At 57.1% G+C, this 19,651-nt stretch overlaps 1 protein-coding gene across 13 annotated transcripts in view; it reads right to left on the bottom strand.

The window, feature by feature from the left end:
* Positions 1-9,038: 9,038 nt before the first annotated feature.
* The window catches only part of ELN (elastin), a 30,100-nt gene continuing 19,487 nt past the window's right edge, over positions 9,039-19,651 (bottom strand). For 9 of the 13 annotated variants that reach the window (XM_021700383.2, XM_021700378.2, XM_021700382.2 and 6 more), the window contains 15 exons: positions 19,216-19,302; positions 18,280-18,336; positions 17,104-17,187; positions 16,961-17,020; positions 16,404-16,529; positions 15,672-15,710; positions 14,218-14,271; positions 14,059-14,118; positions 13,786-13,851; positions 13,082-13,120; positions 12,837-12,890; positions 12,378-12,422; positions 11,961-11,990; positions 11,324-11,374; positions 9,039-10,064 (listed from right to left, as the gene is read on the bottom strand). In XM_021700383.2, coding sequence (XP_021556058.1) covers positions 10,021-10,064; positions 11,324-11,374; positions 11,961-11,990; positions 12,378-12,422; positions 12,837-12,890; positions 13,082-13,120; positions 13,786-13,851; positions 14,059-14,118; positions 14,218-14,271; positions 15,672-15,710; positions 16,404-16,529; positions 16,961-17,020; positions 17,104-17,187; positions 18,280-18,336; positions 19,216-19,302 — 896 coding nt within the window. In that variant the 3' untranslated portion in view covers positions 9,039-10,020. Of the gene's footprint in view, positions 10,065-11,323; positions 11,375-11,960; positions 11,991-12,377; positions 12,423-12,836; positions 12,891-13,081; positions 13,121-13,785; positions 13,864-14,058; positions 14,119-14,217; positions 14,272-15,641; positions 15,711-16,403; positions 16,530-16,960; positions 17,021-17,103; positions 17,188-18,279; positions 18,337-19,215; positions 19,303-19,651 lie in introns of all 13 variants that reach the window. The other 4 variants (XM_021700374.2, XM_021700377.2, XM_021700381.2 and 1 more) reach the window with 4 other exon arrangements.

The following is a 19,651-nucleotide window of genomic DNA, read 5'->3' on the forward strand; positions in this document are numbered from 1 at the left end:
GCTCCGCGCCGCGGCGGCCTGGGGACGGAGCGGAGGGGCGGGACGGGGCGGGGCCTGGAGCTGCGGCACGGGGGCGGGGCGGGGCGGGGCGCGGGCGAGCGGCCGAACTGCCCTGCGCGGCCCCGCCCCGCGCCCTCGGCGGCTCCCAGCCCCGCCCTTTCATTCATCTTCGCCCGAGCGCCAGGTCTCTGCTGGGTGTCGCGAGGCGGAGACTCGTAAGCCGAAAACTGCGGCATCGGAGGGGAAGCGTGCTCCAGTGCGGCGGCCTAGGGGGATACAGAGGCCTGGAGAAGGGGCCTCAGTTTCCCCGCGGGAACCCCTGTGACCCGAACCAGCTGGAGGCCAAGAACCCAGACCCGAGCTGGAGGAGGCGGTGTGGACCCTGAGGACCGTGGTGGTCGCCTTGGGGAGGGGCGCCTGTCAGGTCCTCTCTGTCTCTGAGGCCTGCAGTGAGGTCAGGCTCTGGCGGGGCAAGGCCATGGCCCAGGTCTCAGGCCCTCACCGCCTAGGCAGGGAGCTAAAGGAGGACGATCTGGGGAGGAGTGAACCTCTGCCCGGACCTTGACAGATGTGCTCAGGGGTCTGCTCTTCCTAGTTCTGGAGACCTGGAGCTGGCGCTATCCTGCCCAGGGTGCAGAAAGAGGCATAGCTGAGCAGGGTTTGGGCTGAGTGAAATGGCCAGAGGAATTGGGCCGTCCCCAAAGCACAGGTCCCCAGTTTAGCACTGAAGAGATGGACCATCCTGCCTAGAAGTGGAGAATCCTAGAATGCTGGACCTGGGGAGGGGGCGACTCTTTATCCCTTTAGAAGCACCCTCCCACTTCATCCCATTGCAGACAGGTGGTGAGTGGAGAGGTTGAGCACCATGCCGAGGGGTGCCCAGTGAACAAGGGGCAGAGTGGCCTCGACTTGGGCTCTACATAATCATGTGTGTGTAGAATCCTCTAGCCAGGGCCCACTGCCAATGGCCTGCAAAGCAAGGACACTCACCCCTGGGTGCAAAATACAGTTCCTGGGGGAGGGAAGAAAATATTAGAATTTTAATTTCTTTTCTTTTCTTTTTAAGATTTTATTTATTTTTTGACAGAGAGAGACAGTGAGAGAGGGAACACAGGCAGGGGGAGTGGGAGAGGGAGAAGCAGGCTTCCCGCCCAGGAGGGAGCCCGATGCGGGGCTCGATCCCAGGACCGTGGGATCATGACGTGAGCCGAAGGCAGACGCTCAACGACTGAGCCACCCAGGCGCCCCTAGAATTTTAATTTCTGACAAGAAAAAACCTGGGCTCTTAAAATACTTAATATTTAGGTTGGTGTCAGTGTCCTTGCTCTGTTTGTTGGTCGGATGGCTTCGGGAGCAGGCCACAGTGCAGGCTGGAGGAGGGCACAGAGTGGATCTGGAGGGGCCATGCACCTGTGCCTAGTTAGCTGAGTGATATTGTCAAGTTTTAACAAAACTAACACAGAATGGACTGGTGGCTGCTAAAGATTCCTGAAAAGAAAGCTGAGATCAAAGACAATGCTGATACTGCAAGACAAACAAAAAGATGGAGCTGGGCTTCTATCCTTGGTAGGAACTGCTTGTCAGCCCCCGTCCTGGCAGAACCAGTGACTGGCTCATCAAATCTGACGTATTCAGTCACGTTGCTCATATAAGGTATTACATCTTTTTTTTCTTTTTAAGACAAAAAAAGAATTTTGTACTTTTAAGTAATATAATTGTTCAAGTATTGTTTTTCATCTTTTGAGGACTCTTCGTAAACGGCTTTTGCACGGTTATGGGATGACCATGTTTTGTTCGCATAGTCAAGTACGTCTATGATTTAAGTGAGTATGAGTATGTGTGTGTGGTTGGGAGCAAATTAAGAGCCCCGGCTTGGATGCATTAAGTTTTGGGTGCTTGTTTGCCATCCAAGTGGCAAATGTGTGTGTGTGTGTGTGTATATATGATGTTTGCTCAAAAATATTTTACTGATGGGGTTCACGATAAAAATTTTCTAGATGAGGGGTCAAGAGCCCTGGGGGAAAAGGCTCGTTTACTCCAGGTCAGTGATTAGGATTTGTCCAAACTTGCTAAATTGATGTCTGGCTAAACACAAGCTGGTGACAAGCAAGAAGCTCCATGGGGGATGGGGACACTGCCACAGGATGAGCCCAAGGCTGTCACCCAGGGCAGGGGCCTGAGCCTGAGCTGTCCTAGCCTCGGGACAAAGAGATGGCATCACGGGATCCCTGCGGTCAGACACAGTCTGCCCCCTTCTCTCCCACTCTGGGTGACCTCACCCAGGCATGTTGCTTGGTGCTCCCCTGCCCCGTCTTTGAACTGCAGGACCTAAGGACCCAAATGTCTCCTTGGCACCTCCACTTTGATGGCAAATGGGCACCTCACACTTAATGTGTCCAGGCCAGAGTTCTTAATTGGTGCCTGGAGCTGCTCCTCCGCAGCTGTTCCTCATCTCAGTAAATGACAATACCATCATCTAGTGGTTCAGGTCCAAACTTGCAGGTGCCCTTGGGTTCTCTCATCCTCTCCCCTTGCCCCTTGCCATCTGATCCGTCAGCACATTCTTTTGGCTTTCTGTACAGAATATATCCAGAATTCCACCATTTCTCCCTCCTCCCTGGTCTAGCTGGGTGTACAGGGCAATAGTCCCCAGGTCGTGTCCTTTTATTACCCTTCGGAGCCTCCAAACACATGGGTCAAAGTGTGACATTTTCTTGCTTTTAAACCCAAAGCCCTTACTTCGACCTTTACAGGACTTAGCCCCTGGCTAGTTCTTTGCTTTTACTTCTTTTCTCCTTGCTCACTTTTGTTAACCGCGGGGCACCTCTTGTGCTGTTCTAACTTCCCAAGCATGCGCTCATCACAGGGTCTTTGATGGGAGGTCAGGTATCCCCACCCCTTCCACTAATGTACCATTCTTTGTCACTCCCTATCTTCTTTCCTGGCTTTTATTTCTTTTTAATTTTTAAAAATATTTTTTCAGTTTATTTATTTTTTAAAGATTTTATCTATTTATTTGAGCATGAGCAGGAGGAGGAGTAAAGGGAGAGGGAGAAGCAGGCTCCCCATTGAGCAGGGAGCCCCATGTGGGGCTCGATCCCGGAACCCTGAGATCAGGACCTGAGCCGAAGGCAGACGCTTAACCGACTGAGCCACCCAGGCGCCCCAAAAGTTTATTTATTTCTTTAGCAATCTCTACACCCAATGTGGAGCTTGAACACACAACTCTTCCTACTAAGCCAGCCCAGTTCCCCCATCCTGGCTTTTAATCCTCATGACTCTGATTCCCCTGATATTAGAGTGAATCCTTTACTGACTGTCTCCTGAGGGCTGCTCTAGCAAATCACCACAAACTCGGTCTAAGTGAACATGAGTACGTGTGTGTGGTGGGGAGCAGATTCACAAACAGCAGAAATTGACTTGCTCACAGTTCTGGAGACCAGAAGTCTGAAATCAGTTTGAGCCCAAATCAAAGGCTGCACTCCTTCTGGAAGCTCTAGAGGAGAATCAGTGCCTTTCTTCTAGCTTCTTCTTTTTTCAATTGCGGTAAAAAGCACATAATATAAATTTACCATCTTAATCATTTTTTGCTTTAAGGAGGCTCCACGCCTAGCACAGAGCCCAGTGCGGGGCTCGAACTCATGACCCTGAGCTCAAGACCTGAGTGGAGGGGCGCCTGGGTGGCTCAGTCGTTGGGTGTCTGCCTTTGGCTCAGGCCATGATCCCGGGGTCCTGGGATCGAGCCCCGCATCGGGCTCCCTGCTCGGCGGGAAGCCTGCTTCTCCCTCTCCCACTCCCCCTGCTTGTGTTCCCTCTCTCACTGTGTCTCTCTCTGTCAAATAAATAAAATCTTAAAAAAAAAAAAAAAACGACCTGAGCGGAGATCAAGAGCCAGATACCCAACCAAGTGAGCCACCCAGGCCCCCCCCATCTTAACCCTTTTATTTTTTTTTTGAGAGAGAGAGAGAGAGAGCGCGCTAGCTCGCACGTGCACGTGACCAGGGAAGAGGGAAAGGGAGAGAGAGAATCTTAAGCAGGCTCCACGCCCAGTGTGGAGCCCAACGTGGGGCTCAGTCCCAGGACCCCAAGATCATGACCTGAGCAGAAATCAAGAGTCGGATGCTTAACCGACTGCGCCACCCAGGCGCCCCTGTTTGTTAAACTTCTAATTTTGTTCATGTATTATTTTCCTGATTTTGTTTAGCTCATTGTGTTACAGCTCACTGGACTTCTTTAGGACAATTATTTTGCATTCTCTATCAGGTAGCTCATGGCTCTACCTTTCTTTTTTTAATTTTTTTTTTAAGATTTTATTTATTTATTTGATAGAGATAGAGAGAGGGAGAGCACAAGCAGGGGGAGTGGCAGGCAGAGGGAGAGGAAGAGGCAGGCTCCCCGCTGAGGAAGGAGCCCGACGTGGGGCTCGATCCCAGGACTCTGGGATCATGACCTGAGCCGAAGGCAGACGCTTACCTGACTGAGCCACCCAGGCGCCCCTCTACCTTTCTTTAGAGTTGGTTACTAGAGCTTTATTAGTTTCCTTTGGCAGTGTCATGTTTACTGGATTCTTCATGATCTGTGTGGCCTTGCCTGGATTTCTCAGCACTGAACACTGACACCCCTTCCAGTCTTTACAGACTCATTTTAATAGCTGAAGACCTGTTCCTGCCAGTTCCCTGGATTTATGGGTCTGTCTCTGGGATTGTGTTATAGTGGGGCTGGAGCTGGGTCTCATTTGTTGGGCCCACCGTGGGGTCCCACCCAAGGGCATGGGTGGGCATGGCTTCTGCTGGGTCCTTGAATGTGCTTTCGTTGCAATACTGGGCTGGTCTTTGGGTGGGCGGAGCTGCTTCCAGGCCACGGTACAATGGGGCTGGAGCCAAGTCATGGGGCTGTTTTAGGGACTATAGTCGGGTCTGAGGCCAGCAGTCCTGTTTACTGGGGGCTGGATGGGCATTCCTGCTCCTGGATCCCGTGGTGGAGGGGTGGGTGCCAGGATCATGGAGAAGCAGGGTGTGCTAAGTCCATAGCTACTGGTCTACTGACCACAGTTGATGGGCCTGCCACCAGTGTGTGGATCTACCTTCTAAAAATGGTCATCCTGTGGGGCGCCTGGGTGGCTCAGTCAATGGAGCATCTGACTCTTGGTTTGAGCTCAGGTCATGATCTCATGGGTCGTGAGATAGAGCCCCATGTTGGGCTCTGCCCTCAGCGCGGAGTCTACTTGAAGATTCCCTCCCTCTGCCCCTCTCCCCCAACGCTCTCGCTCTCTCTTAAATAAATAAGTCTTAAAAAAAAAATAAAAGTGGGCATCCTGGGTTTTGGGCACCACTGAGGTTTCACCATCTACCTAGCTCCTAAACCTCCCACAAAAGCATTTTTGTCCACGAACGGCTGCCAAATATTTGTTTCGGTGAGGGTGTGTGGGCTGGGGATGTATTCTTCCCTCTTGCGGTCCCTTTTCTGTAGTTTTCTCTTCTTGTCATGTTTTTGTCTGATTTTGGTATCAGGGTAATGCTGGCCTCTTAGAATAAACTTGGAAATGTTCCCTCCTCTTTCACTTTTTTTTGAGGTGGGGGAAGAGTTTCAGGAGGATAGGTGTTCATTCTTTCAATGTTTGGTAGAATTTACCAGTGAAGGGCGCCTGGGTGGCTCAGTGGGTTAAGCGTCTGTCTTTGGCTCAGGTCATGATCCCCAGGATCCTGGGATCGAGTCCTGCATCGGGCTCCCTGCTCAGCGGGGACCCTGCTTCTCCCTCTGCCCACCCCCCACCCCCCGTCCTCCCCTTGGGCTTGTGCTCTCCCGCTCTCTCTCTTGCAAAAAATAAATAAATAACATCTTAAAAAAAAGAATTTACCAGTGAAGCCATCTGGTCCTGGGCTTTTCTTTGTTGGGAGAATTTTTATTATTGATTCAATCTCCTTGTTAGTCGTCTTTTCAGATTTTCTATTTCTTCATGATTCAGTCTTGCTTTGCGGTGTGTTTGTACGAATTTATCCATTTCTTCTGGGTTGTCCCAATTTGTTGGCATACAGTCTGTCCAGATTGTTATAAGGATATTTGTGATGGCATTTAGCGCCAACCAGGATAATCTCCCCATCTCAGGATCCTTAACTGAATCACATCTGCAAAGACTCTTTTCCCATATAAGGTAACTGTTATGGGCTGAATTGTATCTCTGCAAAATTCATATGTTGAAATCCTACCCCCAGTACCTCAGAATGCAACTGTGTTTGGAGAGAGAGCCTTTAACGAGGCAATTAGGTTAAAATGGTCATCAGAATGGGCTCTGGTCCAATCTGACTGGTGTCCTTATAAGACGAGGAGATTAGGAACAGATATGCACAGAGCAGAGACCACCGTGGGAAGACACAGGGAGAACAAGCCGAGGAGAGGGGTCTCAGAAGAAACCAACCCTGCCCACACCTTGACCTTGATCTTCTGGTCTCCAAAACTGTGAGAAAATAAATTTTTGTTTTTGAAGCCCCCCAGTCTGGGGTACTTGGCTATGGCCGCCTGAGCAGACTAATGCAGTTAATAGTCACAGGGTTAGTTGGTAATATTCACAAGGCTCAGGACCCGGATACCTTTGGGGCTATTATCCAGCCTAACACATTCACTTACCATCTTTCTACCATAGTGCATAACTAAGAAAAGCAGGGCGTTTATGTATTTTATTTTAAAGATTTTATTTATTTAGAGAAAGAGAGAATGAGAGAGAGAGAGAGCACATGAGAGGGGGGAGAGGGTCAGAGGGAGAAGCAGACTCCCTGCTGAGCACGGAGCCCAATGCAGAACTCGATCCTGGAGTCGATGCAGAACTCGATCCTGGGACTCCAGGATCGTGACCTGAGCTGAAGGCAGACGCTTAACCAACTTGTTCTTCAGATAGTGTTTAGCCCCAGGGGAATTTACATTCTGGTGTGGGGAGTCAGATGAGGAACAAAGAGGTGAAATATCCTGTGTCACATGGTGGCAGGCGCTCTGGAGAGAAAGCAGGCAGGGACAGGTGAGGAAGGAGGGGACAGTTTGTGATTTTAGACAGGGAGATGGAGGAGGTGACATTGGAGTCACTGAAGGCCGGGCGGGAGCCAAGCACCTTGATAGCAGAGGGAAGAGCGCTCCGGAGACAGCAGATGCTGACCCACAGCGGGGTGGCCTGCTCCCTGCAAGGAAAAGAGAGAGGGCCCGTGGAAGTGCCTGGCCTGACGGAGGGTGGGGGAGCGGGACGTGGGGTCAGAACAGCAGGTCCCACTCAGGTGGGGGCTCCGAGGCCGTCAGAAGGCCTTTCTGGCTTTGGCCCTGAGAGAGATGGGAGCCATGGCAGAATTTTGAGCGGATGCATGGCTTGACTTGACTTAGGTTTTTGTTTTTTTTTTTTTTAAAGATTTTATTTATTTATTCATGAGAGAGAGGCAGAGGCAGAGGGAGATGCAGACTCTCCGCTCGACGTGGGACTCAATCCCAGGACCCTGGGATCATGACCTGAGCCGAAGACAGACGCCTAACCATCTGAGCCACCCAGGTGCCCTTGACTTAGGTTTTAAAGGGATTTTTTTTTTTTTTGTCTGCTACGTGGAGAGAAGGCTAATGGGGAGCCCGGGAGAGAATCGGGGAGTGAGGAAGCTACTGTGGTCATCCGGGCAAGTGCTCCTGGCGGACCAGGGTACCCAGCCCTGGAGGCTGTGAGAAGGGGCTAGACTCTGGGCGTCTCCTGGAGGTAGCATTGTGGGATTTGCCGGGCAATCTGCTGTGGGGAGTTGGAAGAGAGGAGTCACATTGTCACGGGGGTGTCACCCCTGTGGGTTTCCAGGAAGCCGTCCCTCCCCCCTTCCTCCCCGTGGCCCCCTCCCTGCAGGTGCTCCATCTGTCCAGACCCTCCTCCTCGGTCTTCCCAGTAAATTGCTTTTTTCGCTCCACTGTGCCCTGGGATATCCTCCCAGAGCATCACCCCACCTGCTTCTCCTTCCATGCCAGCCCCTCCTGGCTTTGCAGGCAAACACGCAGATACCCAGGCTCCTGACAAACAGCTCCCTCGCCTCCCTGCTGCTTTATGGGTGTGCCCAGCAGCTGTGGGGTCGGATGCAGGCGTGAGGCCATGTGGGCCCCGGAAGTGGAATTGGTGGTGGTGGGGAGGGGATTCTAGAATCTGGCACCCAGGGCGTGGTGTGAAGGGGAGTTGTGGGCTCTAGGTGGGCACATGCCCAGGCCCCGTGGATTTCTGGCCCCGAGGGGAGGGGAATGGCCCTGGGGCTGGGGGCCTCCGAGGGTGGTACTGAGGCTCCCAGTGCCACCTGCAGGACCTCACTTGTTGGGTTTTAGCAAGAACTGAAGCGGTGCCATGTGGGTGAATGGCTCTTCCATCGAGGGGATGTCTCAGAGGGAAGCCCGTCTTCTGGTTTGCTTAGGTGGGGCCGTTTCTCCCCTCTCCGCGGGGCTGTTCACCAAGGCCAAGGGTTTGGTTTGGACAGGAGGGTCATTTTGTTTCCTCTACCCCTTCAGCTCTACCCTCAGCGCCTGGAGGCCACCTACCAGGCCCTGTGCCCAAGGTCTTGGGCCCAAGGGGCAGGCCTGGGAAGGTATGGCTGGGTGGGTGAGCCACCTCCTCAGGGGAGACCCATGTGGGTGGGCATGCGAGGGGCTGGCTGGCCGGGCTTCCATTGCTAAAGGGCGAGCAGACCTTGGAGAAGGGTTGATACACCCAGAGCAGGTGATTTTGGCAAAGAGCCCCCCCAGTACACCTGTTTCTGCCCTGGGGGCAGAGGAGAGAGGACAAAGGAGGCCTTGACCCAGTTTCCTTCAAAAGGTTTTCATTTATTAGTCTTTTCTTAAGCAGTTAATTCTCTTTTCATATTTAAAAGGAAAAAAAAAAGGTATGTGTTTTCATCCAGAGTTATACCAAAGTGATTAAGATGAATCTTCTCCTGGGGAATATAGCTCCCAGATCAGAAGAAAAAAAAAAAATTTTTTTTTTTTTTTCAATTAACCACGAAAATAAAACCAGGAGAACATCAACAATCCAAAATCATCCCCAAATATCCAGGACAAAAAATAAAATATTTATTGATCTATCACAGCGAGACACAAAGAAACGGGCGGGGCAGGGTGGGAAATGCTCTGAAGTGGGTACAGTGGTTCGAGGGAAGGATGGGGGGGTATACAGTACTGCATGGGGGAACCCAGGTCGGGGAGGAGATTCCTGCCGCCCCAGCTGGTGTAGCTCCTCACACCCTGTGTGCTCAGGCCCCATCGTAGGGGTGTGTGTGGAGGTGGGGAGGCAGGGCACAGGTCGCCAGGACACATTAACCAGGTTGATGGTGGGGGCACCCAGCCAGCTAGCGGTGCTGGGCAGTCAGCTGGGGACAAGGATGGATGGACGGATGGACAGATGGCTGGATGAATTCCACAAGAGCAAAAGCGCTGTTCCCAGTGGGGGTCTTCCCATCCGCAGGTGTCCCAGACGTGGGGAATAGGTGGGGGGGCAAGGGGGCTGAGAGATGGTATGACCGAATCCAGCTTGAGGCTTTAGGTGCTTAGGTACCAACTGGACCGCAGCCGGGGTTGGGGGGTGGTTCTGGTGGGCAGGGGGAGGTGGGACTGCCCAGGGAGTGTCCGCACCATCTTCAGAGGAGTCCCAAGGGAGGGGGTTCCCGAGGGGCCGCCCTTCCCTCCTCCCTCCCCCCAGGAAGATGAGAGCACCAGCATGTAGCACCAAGTTCCCCTGGAGTTGGAGAGTGTGTGGAGGGGGAGCTCCTGGGTGGGAAGGGGGTGAGGGCGGGGGGCTAAGCCCACCCGCCCCCGGCCTCTGAAGTTGGGGGCCTCCTGGGGTCCACTTGGCCACCTCTCTTGTTTCCTTGCTTTGTGGATTTCCAAGGCCACCCAGCCTGGCCTGTCCCCTCCGAGGGTGGGGACGGGGGAGGGGGGGTGGGGGGTGGGGGAGGGGGTCACAAGGGGTTTACATTCTCCACCAAGCAGTAGCACCAACGTTGATGAGGTCGCGAGTCAGGGGTCCCGGGAAGCTCACTTTCTCTTCCGGCCACAGGATTTCCCCAGGCAGGCCCCACCTGGGCAGGAGAAGGCACTCATGACGGTCCGACCCCTCCGGGGTCCTGCTCAAGCCCCTGCCCGCTTGGAGCAGCTCCAAGGTCTTCTCACACCCACATCAACACAGTGGGGAACAGAGGCTCCAAAGCCATGAGAAGCCTGGCCACAACCTCCCACCAAACTCTGAGCCATTGCACTGCCGTAACTCCTCCCAGGCAGGGGGGTGGGAGCAGGGCCCATGGGATGGTGGCCTAATCAAGGCTCAGGGAGGGGAAGGGCCCTGGCCTGGACAAGGTCTCTATGTTCTGAGTCCACTGCGTTTGGGAAGGCTTCAGCGAGCAGCTCTGAGCGCACCGATTGGCAAGCCTCGTTTTAAGCCATCAAGGCACCACTGTCTGGTAGCAGGGCCTGATGTAGTTTCTACCCCCGGGGAGCTCAACATGGCTCCTTACCGCCACCTGGTGGCAGCGAGCAGCCGAGCGGGGCAGGGACAGGCTTCTCCCTGTGAAGCTCATCCCGTGTGTTTGGAAAGCAGTGTGATCAGGCCACGCGCATCAAGTGGTACCTGAGAGTGGGTTACCCTGGACAGGGTCGGGCTGGTCTTGCCTCTGCCTCTCCCAGCCCTGGCCCCAGCTGCCCTATCTGTGTCGTGGGAAACAGGTGGGGAAGGAAGGGATTCCACAGCCTGAGCAGACACAGGGGTGGAGCTGGGCGTCTTTGGGTCTCCTCTGGGAACTGTTGGGAGGTGCCTTGGGGGGTAGTGACCATTATCTGTCCCCCCCCCACACACACACACACATTCCCAGAGGCACGTCTGCAACTTTGAGCAAGGGTGTGGCTCTGTCTGGACCAGACGGTGGCCTCTGCCCACCCTGCCTGGCTAGGGGCACCTTGGGTCCCCCATCCACCCCTCAAATTCCCTGACTCTAAGGTCCATTGTCCCATTTACTCTCTCTTCCTCTGTTCCTCCAAGTTCCTCCCTCGCCCTCCTCCCTTCTCTTTCCCTTGGCTCCTCCCGGTGGGCAGCTGGGAGGGAGAAACTGCCAGGCCTGGCTTGGGGAGAGCCTGGAGGGTCCCAGGCCCACTCTTAGCTCTGGGTGTCTGTGTCGGAGGTAGACGCAGGGATGGGGGTGAGATGACCAGCTCCCCCCAGCCTCCCCACTCCCTCCCCGCTAGGCCTGCTCCAAACGCGCTGCTCCCAGGCTGATGGACCCCAGCCCTTTGCCTCTGTCCGCTCCTCCCCGCCATGCCCTCTCCCAGGGGCTGAGTCTCTACTCACCTGGGAATCCCAGGGCTCCCAGGGCCCCTCCATAGGGCTTGGGAGGTTTGCCTGTGGAGGGAAGGGTGGGGCTTGGGGAGGCGGCCAAGCTTTGCTGCCTCTCCCAGAACCCCCACCATGTACCAGGCCTCCAGCCTGTCACAGAAGGTTCTGAAGACCTTCCTGCCCCCAGCCTGGCCTTCGGTCTCACCCAGCTGGACACCTGCTCTGCTCCTTATGAACGGTATCCTGCCTGTGGTGGTCTGAGCAGCTAGGAAGATGCCCCCGCCCACCAGTCAGACCCCAGCCACGCAGACTGCCCCACCTAAAAAGCCCTAGGCTTTGGCCTCCCTAACCACCTGCTTGAACAGACCTTGTTTTCCCCTTACACGCTTCCCTTCCTTTTCTGTGGGGTCTCATCAGGTTCTACAGTTACACCAGAGACGGGGGCTGGTCCAGGTCTCTGTCTCCTGGTGTCACGTCAAATGCCAGGCTGCGAGCCCCGGGAATGGGATCCTTGCCCCCCCACGCATCCCTACATCCCACAACTGAATTTCCTTGGCATCGGAGGGCCAGCCTAGGGCCATGGCCTCGGTCACTGCTGCCACGGTAGCACCCCACCCCCACTCCACGAAAGTAGCTCAGGGCCCTGACTCACCACCAATGCCCAGGCCCCCGGCTCCGCCACCTGCAGGGCAAGGGGAGGGGCTATGAGTGAGTCCACTCTGGGGAGCCCGCCAAGCCTCCCTCCCGCCCCCCGGGGCAGCCAAGTTCTGGGCCTGGGTGTCAGGAGCCCTCAGCTCGGCCTCAGTCATCGTGTGACCTTGGGCAAGTCCCTGGCACTGTCTGAACCTCAGTGTGCCTTGTCTGGAACGTGGTGCTTTGGAAAAGCTGATGCTCCCTGGCCTTGCAGGGGAGGGGGAGGAGAAGGAGGGGAGGCCCGGCTTCGTGTAAGGGAGGCCATGGGTCTACCCCCGGGTCCTGGCTCCGCTCTTCCGAGCAGAGGAAGCAGGGGAGTGGGCAGGATGGGGCCGGAGCGCCAGGCCAGGCCGGGGGACAGGGAACCTGGGTGTACCTGGGTAAATAGGGGACAGTCCGAAGCCAGGTCTTGCTGCAACTCCTGTGGGAGGGGTTCGGGGTTGGCGTGGGGCAGGCCCTGCTCCGGCCTCATCACCTCCTGCCTCTCTGCCCAGGACCACCTCCTCCCCGCCGCGTGCCCCTCGCTGGCGGAGCAGTTTCCCTAACAAGTCTTGTCTCCGCCCAGCACCCTGACAGGGGCCCCCGCACCCCCAGCTCATCAGCCTGTGTCTGTCGCCTACGGTATACCCGCTGGTCTGAGGCCTGCCCCTTTGCCCAGGATGTTTCCTTTCCTGGACTGCTCCCTCCACCCTGTCTCTCTCTCTCTCTCTCTCTCTCTCTCTCTCTCTCTCGTGTCCTTGAGCTAGATGTGGCTCTAGGAGTCCCCCTTGCTAGCCAGACAGGCCTCCTCTAGACCCAGGCGGAGCAGAGGATCTCACAGAGAGATGACCCCTACCTCCGACTTGGAATGGCCTGGTGGCTCCCAGGACACCTTCTAGACCAGCGGCATCTGAGGAGAGGGTGGGCCGGGTTTGGATGAGGCACAGCTGAAGGGGCCCTGAGCCCCCTCTCTGGGTACTGGGGTCGGGGACATCCTGGGCAGGCCTTCAGGGGTAGTGTGAGCGGACTGAGGCGGGAGCTGGGGCAGGGATGGGGTGGGGGCAGAGACAGCCTGCTGCCTGGACGGAGGGAGCAACTCACCATATTTGGCTGCTTTAGCAGCTGCGGCCGGGGACACACCTGGGGAGACATGGGGCCAGAGGGCTCAGGAATAGCACCGCCCTCCCGGAGTCCTGTCCCCTCCTGGCCTGCTCACCCACTCACCACCTGCCACCATCCTCCCATCTTCCCCAAAGTCTTTAGTGAGCTATTCCTCCGTGTCCAGTCAGGAGCACACAGGACGAGACACAGTGATGGCCCACGATAGAGTGACATGTCAACGCGGTGGACACCACCCCCCCCCCCCAGGCGGTGGCAGAGACTTTGGGGAAAAAATTTCCCTCCCAACTTTGCTTTTCTCCTGTTGGGAGGTGCCTTGGGGGGTAGTGACCATTATCTGTCCCCCTGCCAGATACGGGCCTGGTGACCCACAGGCCCCTCTTCTGTTCCCATTTTCTCCTCTGGAAAATGGGCACAACCATCGTCATCCTGATGAAAACTCCCACTTAAAGTGGGTGGGTAGGCTGACACAGGAGAGGGAGAGGAGGGGTGCCCAGCTGCACGCAGTGGCCCCAGCGTGCACTTGCTGAAGGTCCTCCAAATGCTGCCAGCCAGCCTGGGGCAGGTGTGGCAGGTGGGAAGGAAGCTCAGTCTCTCTCTCTCTCTCTCTCTCTCACACACACACACACACACACACACACACACACACACACCCTGCATCCTCTGATTCCAGAGCAGTCCCTCACCTCCAAGGCCTCCGAGCCCCCCGACTCCGAGCCCCCCGACTCCCAGGCCTCCGGGTCCCCCGAGGCCTGTGGAGAGAGCTGTGTGTTAAATTGCTGGTGGGAATGGCAGGGGTCTGTCTGCAGACGGTGGGGTTCTCATCCCAGGACCCAGGTGGAGCCTGAGCTCCCAGGGCCTTGCAGGGCGTGGGCTGGGCTCTGGGGAGCCGATGCCCCTGAGGGCCCCGTGCATGGTCAGAGCCCTCCCCTCAAGTTCCACCCCCAACCAATGCTCACCAAACTGGGCGGCTTTGGCGGCGGCTTTGGCAGCAGCGGCCGAGGCCGCAGGTCCGACTCCTGGGGACACAGAAGGAGCTCAGGGTGTGTAGGGGGGTGGGGGACTCTCCACTGGTCGGTCTTCCTCCCTGCCCAGCCTGTCCTGGGCTTTCGACTCACCTGCCACACCGCCTGGGACACCTATTCCGCCGAGAGCCCCGGCACCTCCCACTCCTGGAGAGAAGATGGAAAGTCAGTACCCCAATTTCTTCAGGACGGGGGCTCCCTGCCCCAGGGACGCTAGGCCAGCAGACATGTGGCCAAAGCCATGTGACCCAGTGGAAGGGGCACTGGACAGACACCTGAGTCTGAGTCCTGGCTCTGTCCTGGCCAATCGGGCAAGGGGGGGGTCCCCTTGAGCCGCGGCCCGCCCATTTCTGCTCCTTCCCAGCCAGCTAGGGCTGGGAGCCACCGGTAGCCACAGTGGTGGCCATGAGCTGCGGAGGGGAGACTAGACTCCTGTCCTGATAGCCCTGTGTTCGAATTCTGCTTCCTCCACTCATTATAGCTGTCGCCTCTCTGAGCCCCAGAGCCGATGATCCTTACCCTGCTCACGCTGCAGGTGTTTGGGGAGCAAAGGGACACCCCCACTGTGCACGTACTCTGAGCTCTGACCCACTGCTCAGTGCGGAGCCGCTGCGTGTGGCCACGGCTAACACCTGATGCAAGATTCACGGTTCTCTGTGCTTTGCACGGAGTAGCCGGCTTATTATTCACTGCAGCAGGGAAGGTAGGGACCACTATCATCCCCATTTTGCAGATGAGAAAATTGAGGCACAGCAGAGGTTAAGCAATGTCCTCAAGTTTCCACAGGCAACACATGGCTTGGGAGCCAGCGCCCTCGACTGCTTTGTTTCCCTGGCAACGTCTGTTAGACTCAGGCAGGCCAGCCGCCGGCCAGGAACAGAAGAGGGGCCTGTGGGTCACCAGGCCCGTGCGGGGGTGGGGGCTGAGGAAGCCGGGATTTTCCGAGGTGGAAACTGGCCCCAAGTGGACTGGCCAGGGCTGGTTGGCGGTTCCCTGGCAGGGGCCCTGGTCCGGCTCCTAGGAGGCCAGGAATGCGGGGGCCACAGACAGTGTGGGTCTGTCTGTCCAGGCGGGGCTGCCACGTCCTCCAAGCTCGTGGCAGGCCCAGTCGTGCTGACAGCAAGGCGGGCAGGAGGCCGGGGGCCTAGGTGAGGTGTCCCGGCTCTGCTGATGAGACAGGCCTGGGCCCTGGCCCCTGGCCTTGGGTCCCACGAAACTGTCAGGGGTCAGGGCCAGAAGGGCATTAGGGACCACGGTCTTCATCAAGGAACTGCCACCAGGGGCATTGGAAACGTGAGGGGCGTTTTGAGTTGTCCCAGAGGGGGAGGCATGCTAGGCATTTAGCGGGCAGGAGCCAGGGCTGCTAAACCATCCTTGATGTGTCCCAGAAACTGCCTTTTCCCACCCTGACCCTCCCAGCCTTGTGCTGCAGGCTCTGGGTGCTGGGCCCCGGCCCCGCCGAGGGGAGATGGGTGACCAGGTGTTATCAGGGCTGGTGGGGCAGCAAGCAAAGCAACCCCAGGGGGCAGTGTGTGGGGTGCACTCACCATATTTGGCGGCTTTAGCTGCAGCCAGGGTTCCAGGTACTGGGGGGGAAGAGAAAAAGGAAAAGGGGGCTGGTCAGCAGCCGAGGTCTGTGCCCGGGAGTTCTGCCTCCTCCAGGGAGCCCTCCCTGACTTCCTCAGCCTTCATCACTCCTCTCAAAGCTCTGAAGCGGTGGCTCCCCAGCCAGGCGCTCACCCTGCCAGGTAGAGAGCTCCAGTATCTAACCATGCTCCTGCCAGTGTGGTCTGGGGCTGGTTGAAGCCTGAACTGTGCCTCCTCGTCCTATCTGCCCCTTCCTTCTGCTCCAGGCACAGCATGATCTGCCGGAGGCTGGATGCAGAGCAGGCACTAACTAGGTGAAGAACTGGAGGTCCTAGTGGCCCTCTTGCCATAGTGCTGCTGAAGGGGAGCCGGACTGGCCCACTCATGCCCGCTGACCCCAGGGACCTCCACCCTCCTTCTCCTGGGTAGTGGGCTACTTTTCAGTTTGGAACCCTGTCACTCCTCTAACTGAGCAGACAGAAACTCTGAAATCTAGCAGCCTGGGGCCCCTTTTGCCTGGCCTGCCACCCATCTGTTACCCCAGTCGTCTCTGATTGCTCAGGAGAACCTAATGGGGGATTCACTATGAGCTCCTGAGTGAGGCTGCCGGGGGATGTGCGGGCAGGAAGAGGGGTCTCCCTTCTCGGAGCTCAGGGGGGCAGTTTCCGCCCAGGCCCTACAAGGCCCCTCACCTGCACCTGCCCCAAAGCCAGGAACACCAACTCCAAATCCAGGAATGCCGGCACCAACTCCGAATCCGGGAACGCCGGCACCAACCCCAAAGCCGGGAACACCAACAGGGAGCCCAGCTGCAGCCCCTGGGGGAGATGGGCAGTGGCGGGGGGGCAGCAGGCTAGGAGCATGCGCCCACGGTGGGGGGGGGTCCTTCCCAGGGAGCTGAGTCAGCCCTCAGGGAGGGGGTCCAGACGCAAGCAGGGGCCTCCTCCCGCTGAACCTGCCCTCTATAGTGCCACCAAGAATGGTCTTCCTAAAACGCCCACTGACCGCCAAGTCCAGCCCCTCCCAGGTTGGCATTCAGGGCTGCACGGCGGCTGTGGACACCGCACGTGTCACACAGGAGGACAGGGGGATCTCAGAGATTGCTTTGCTAGGGTGAGCCCCAGGACCTGAACCCAGGTGTCCCTCATGCCCGATCTGTGCTTCCGACCCCTCTGGTGGCCGCTCTGGGACCCAGTGAGGCTGCATATCGTGCGGGGGGTGTGGGTGCAGCTCAGGCTTGGGTACTCACGGTACTGGGCTTTGGCGGCTGCTTTAGCCGCGGCTTTGGCTGCAGCGGGGGCCCCTGCTCCTGCAGAGAGAGGGAGGGGGTTCAGGGACGGCACCCAGGGAGGATTCAGAGGCCCCTCAGGCCCACTTACTCAGGCAGCTTACCTATAACACCACCGGGACCAATGCCAATGCCGGGACCAATGCCGGGACCAATGCCGGGACCCACGCCAATACCGGGGCCTAACCCTGCAAGAGCCAGAAGAGCTCATTCTTAACCAAGTCCTGACCAAGGACAGAAGCCGATGGAAAGAGCAGCGGGCTGGGAGTCAAGAGCCTTGGGATCTTGTCCCAGCCCGGACACAGGCTTGCTGTGTGACGTCAGACAAGTTGCTTTCCCTCGAGGGGCCTCAGCTTCCTCATCCCTACAATGAGGCACGTGCAGGATCAGGAGCTCTTAACTTTGGAGGACAAGGACCCCTTTGGGGCTTCTGAGGGTGATGGAGGCAGTTACACGGTAAAGGGAGCTCGGCAAGACGGGTAGACCTGGGTTCAAAGCTCAGCTCAGCCGCCATTGAGCTGAGCGAATGTGGGCGCGTGACTCAAGCTCTCAGAACCTCAGTTTCCCCATCTGTAAAATGGGAATAGTAGTACCAACCCCATAGACTTGGTGTAAGGATTACCTCCGCACATACTGGCTTGGCAAAAAAGGGGTCGTTTGCCATACGTGAGTTTGGGGGTCAGCAGACCTGAAGTCAAGATGTTCTCTGGCCTAGACAGTGCTAAATTTTGTGATCGGAACCTTGATGTCTGCAGGTCCCTAAGGCCAAGGCACAGGGACCTCCCCCCGCCCAGGGCCTGGCATACAGTTGGAATCTATAAAGTGGGGCTGCTGTGGTTTGCCCTATTCAGGAAGGTGTGGATGCCTGGGGCTGCCAGGGTGGGCTTCGGAGGTAGCAAGAGACGGAGAGCTTCATCAGGCCACAAGAGGTACTCTAGGAGGGTGGGAGTCCGGTGAGCCCGGCCTGAGGTCCAGAGGGGCGCAGGCCCCAGCTGCAGCTAGAGGCAGCAAGGGCTTTGGGAAAGCTGGGGAGCCGGGTCCTAGAGGGCTCGCCAGGGCCTGTTCTCACTTTGCTTTTCTGATCAGCCCTTCACCCACACCCCTAACAATGGTCAGATGGGCCAATGGTGGTGAGAAAGCCCCGAATGTGACAGCCCGAGGGGGCTTGCCTCCCGAGGAGAGCTGAGCTGCCAGACCCCAGAACAGAGAACATGAGGGGGAACAGTGCTCCAGAATGGGGGCTGGGAGCAGAATGGGGGAGGGCTGGAGGGGGCACTTACCGAACTGGGCGGCTTTGGCGGCGGCTTTGGCGGCTGCAGCGGCTGGGGTCCCTACTCCTGGAGAGGTGAAGAGTAGGGATCAGGGGACAGTCCCTGACACCCCTCTCCACATGCCCTGCCCCATCCCCTCTTCTGGAAAGACCACCTGTAGGGAAGTGTCCCCTCCCCCAGAAGACCCTCCCCACGCTGTGTCCTCAACCTGCAGAAAGAGAGGGGAACACGGACAGCCAGCCTGGCTTCCAGGCCTGCTCTGAGGATGGCCCACTAGCCAACCTGGGCATGTCCTTTCCCGGAGAAGCAGTTCTGCGACTGTGTTCTAGGTCTGGCTATGGCAGAGGGGAGCCCAGCGCTGATGGGTAGAAGCCCAGACCCTCTCCCAAGCCTCTAGAGGTCTTGTGCAGCTTTCTGCCGAAGGTGGTGTTAATTAAAAAAAAAAAAAAGTCCCAACAGTGCTTGTATCCCAAACTGGAGGAAACGGCTTGTTTTGGGGGAAAGCTCAAAAGGAAAATTTTTCCCCCACAAAGAAGGCATGCAGAAGAGAAATCGGGTGGGGAGAAACAACCAAGGAAGTCTATAACTTAATCTCCCTGTAACTTCATCTCTTCTCTTTGGCCTCTGACTGATGGGGGAGCATGAACACAGGAAGGCCAAAAGGTGGCCCAGGCCTCCCACCTGTTCCAGAACCAGAAAGGCCACTGGAGTAAAGGAGTTCCGTCACCTAGCTGCATGACGCCTGACTTCCCAAGCCTCCCCAGCAAGCTAGGATCCCGCAAAGGGTCTTCCCTCCCAAGTAGGGGAATTTGCCCTCCCTCCTCCCCATCTCTGGCCTCCGTAAAGTCTTGTCAATCCGCGAAATGATGCACTTGACCTGGTCAACACCAGGGCTCCTTCCATGAGACAAGCCAAACCCGTCTCTGGGTTGGGGACACCGCTCACCTGGCACCCCTCCTGTACCTGGGACACCTGCCACTCCGTCTCCGATCCCCGGCACCAGCCCTCCCAAGGCTCCTGCCCCTCCAGCACCTGGAGGAGTGAAGGGCGTCAGCTCTGTCCCTAGAGTCGCCCACCCCTTGGGAGAGTGAAGGGTGGGGGTGGTTTGGGGAACAGAATGGTTGCAAGGCCACCTCCAACTTGCTGGTTGGTGGTGGGCGACTGAACAGGGCGGAAGGGTTCAGAGTGGCTTTGGAAGATGGGGCCAGGGACCTCCCGACCTTGACCTCAACAGAGAGGGAAACAGAGGCCTGAGCTTGAGGTGGCTCCGCCCTCACGCTGGGGGAGTGCTCTGACCTTGGAGCCTGGGCCCCCTGGGAGAGCAGGGCGGGGGAGGAGGGGATGGCACTGGCCTTGGCGTGGGGCCGGGCAGGGCCGGGCA

Source organism: Neomonachus schauinslandi, chromosome 5, assembly GCF_002201575.2.
Source record: "Neomonachus schauinslandi chromosome 5, ASM220157v2, whole genome shotgun sequence".
Classification (NCBI taxonomy): Eukaryota; Metazoa; Chordata; class Mammalia; order Carnivora; family Phocidae; genus Neomonachus; species Neomonachus schauinslandi.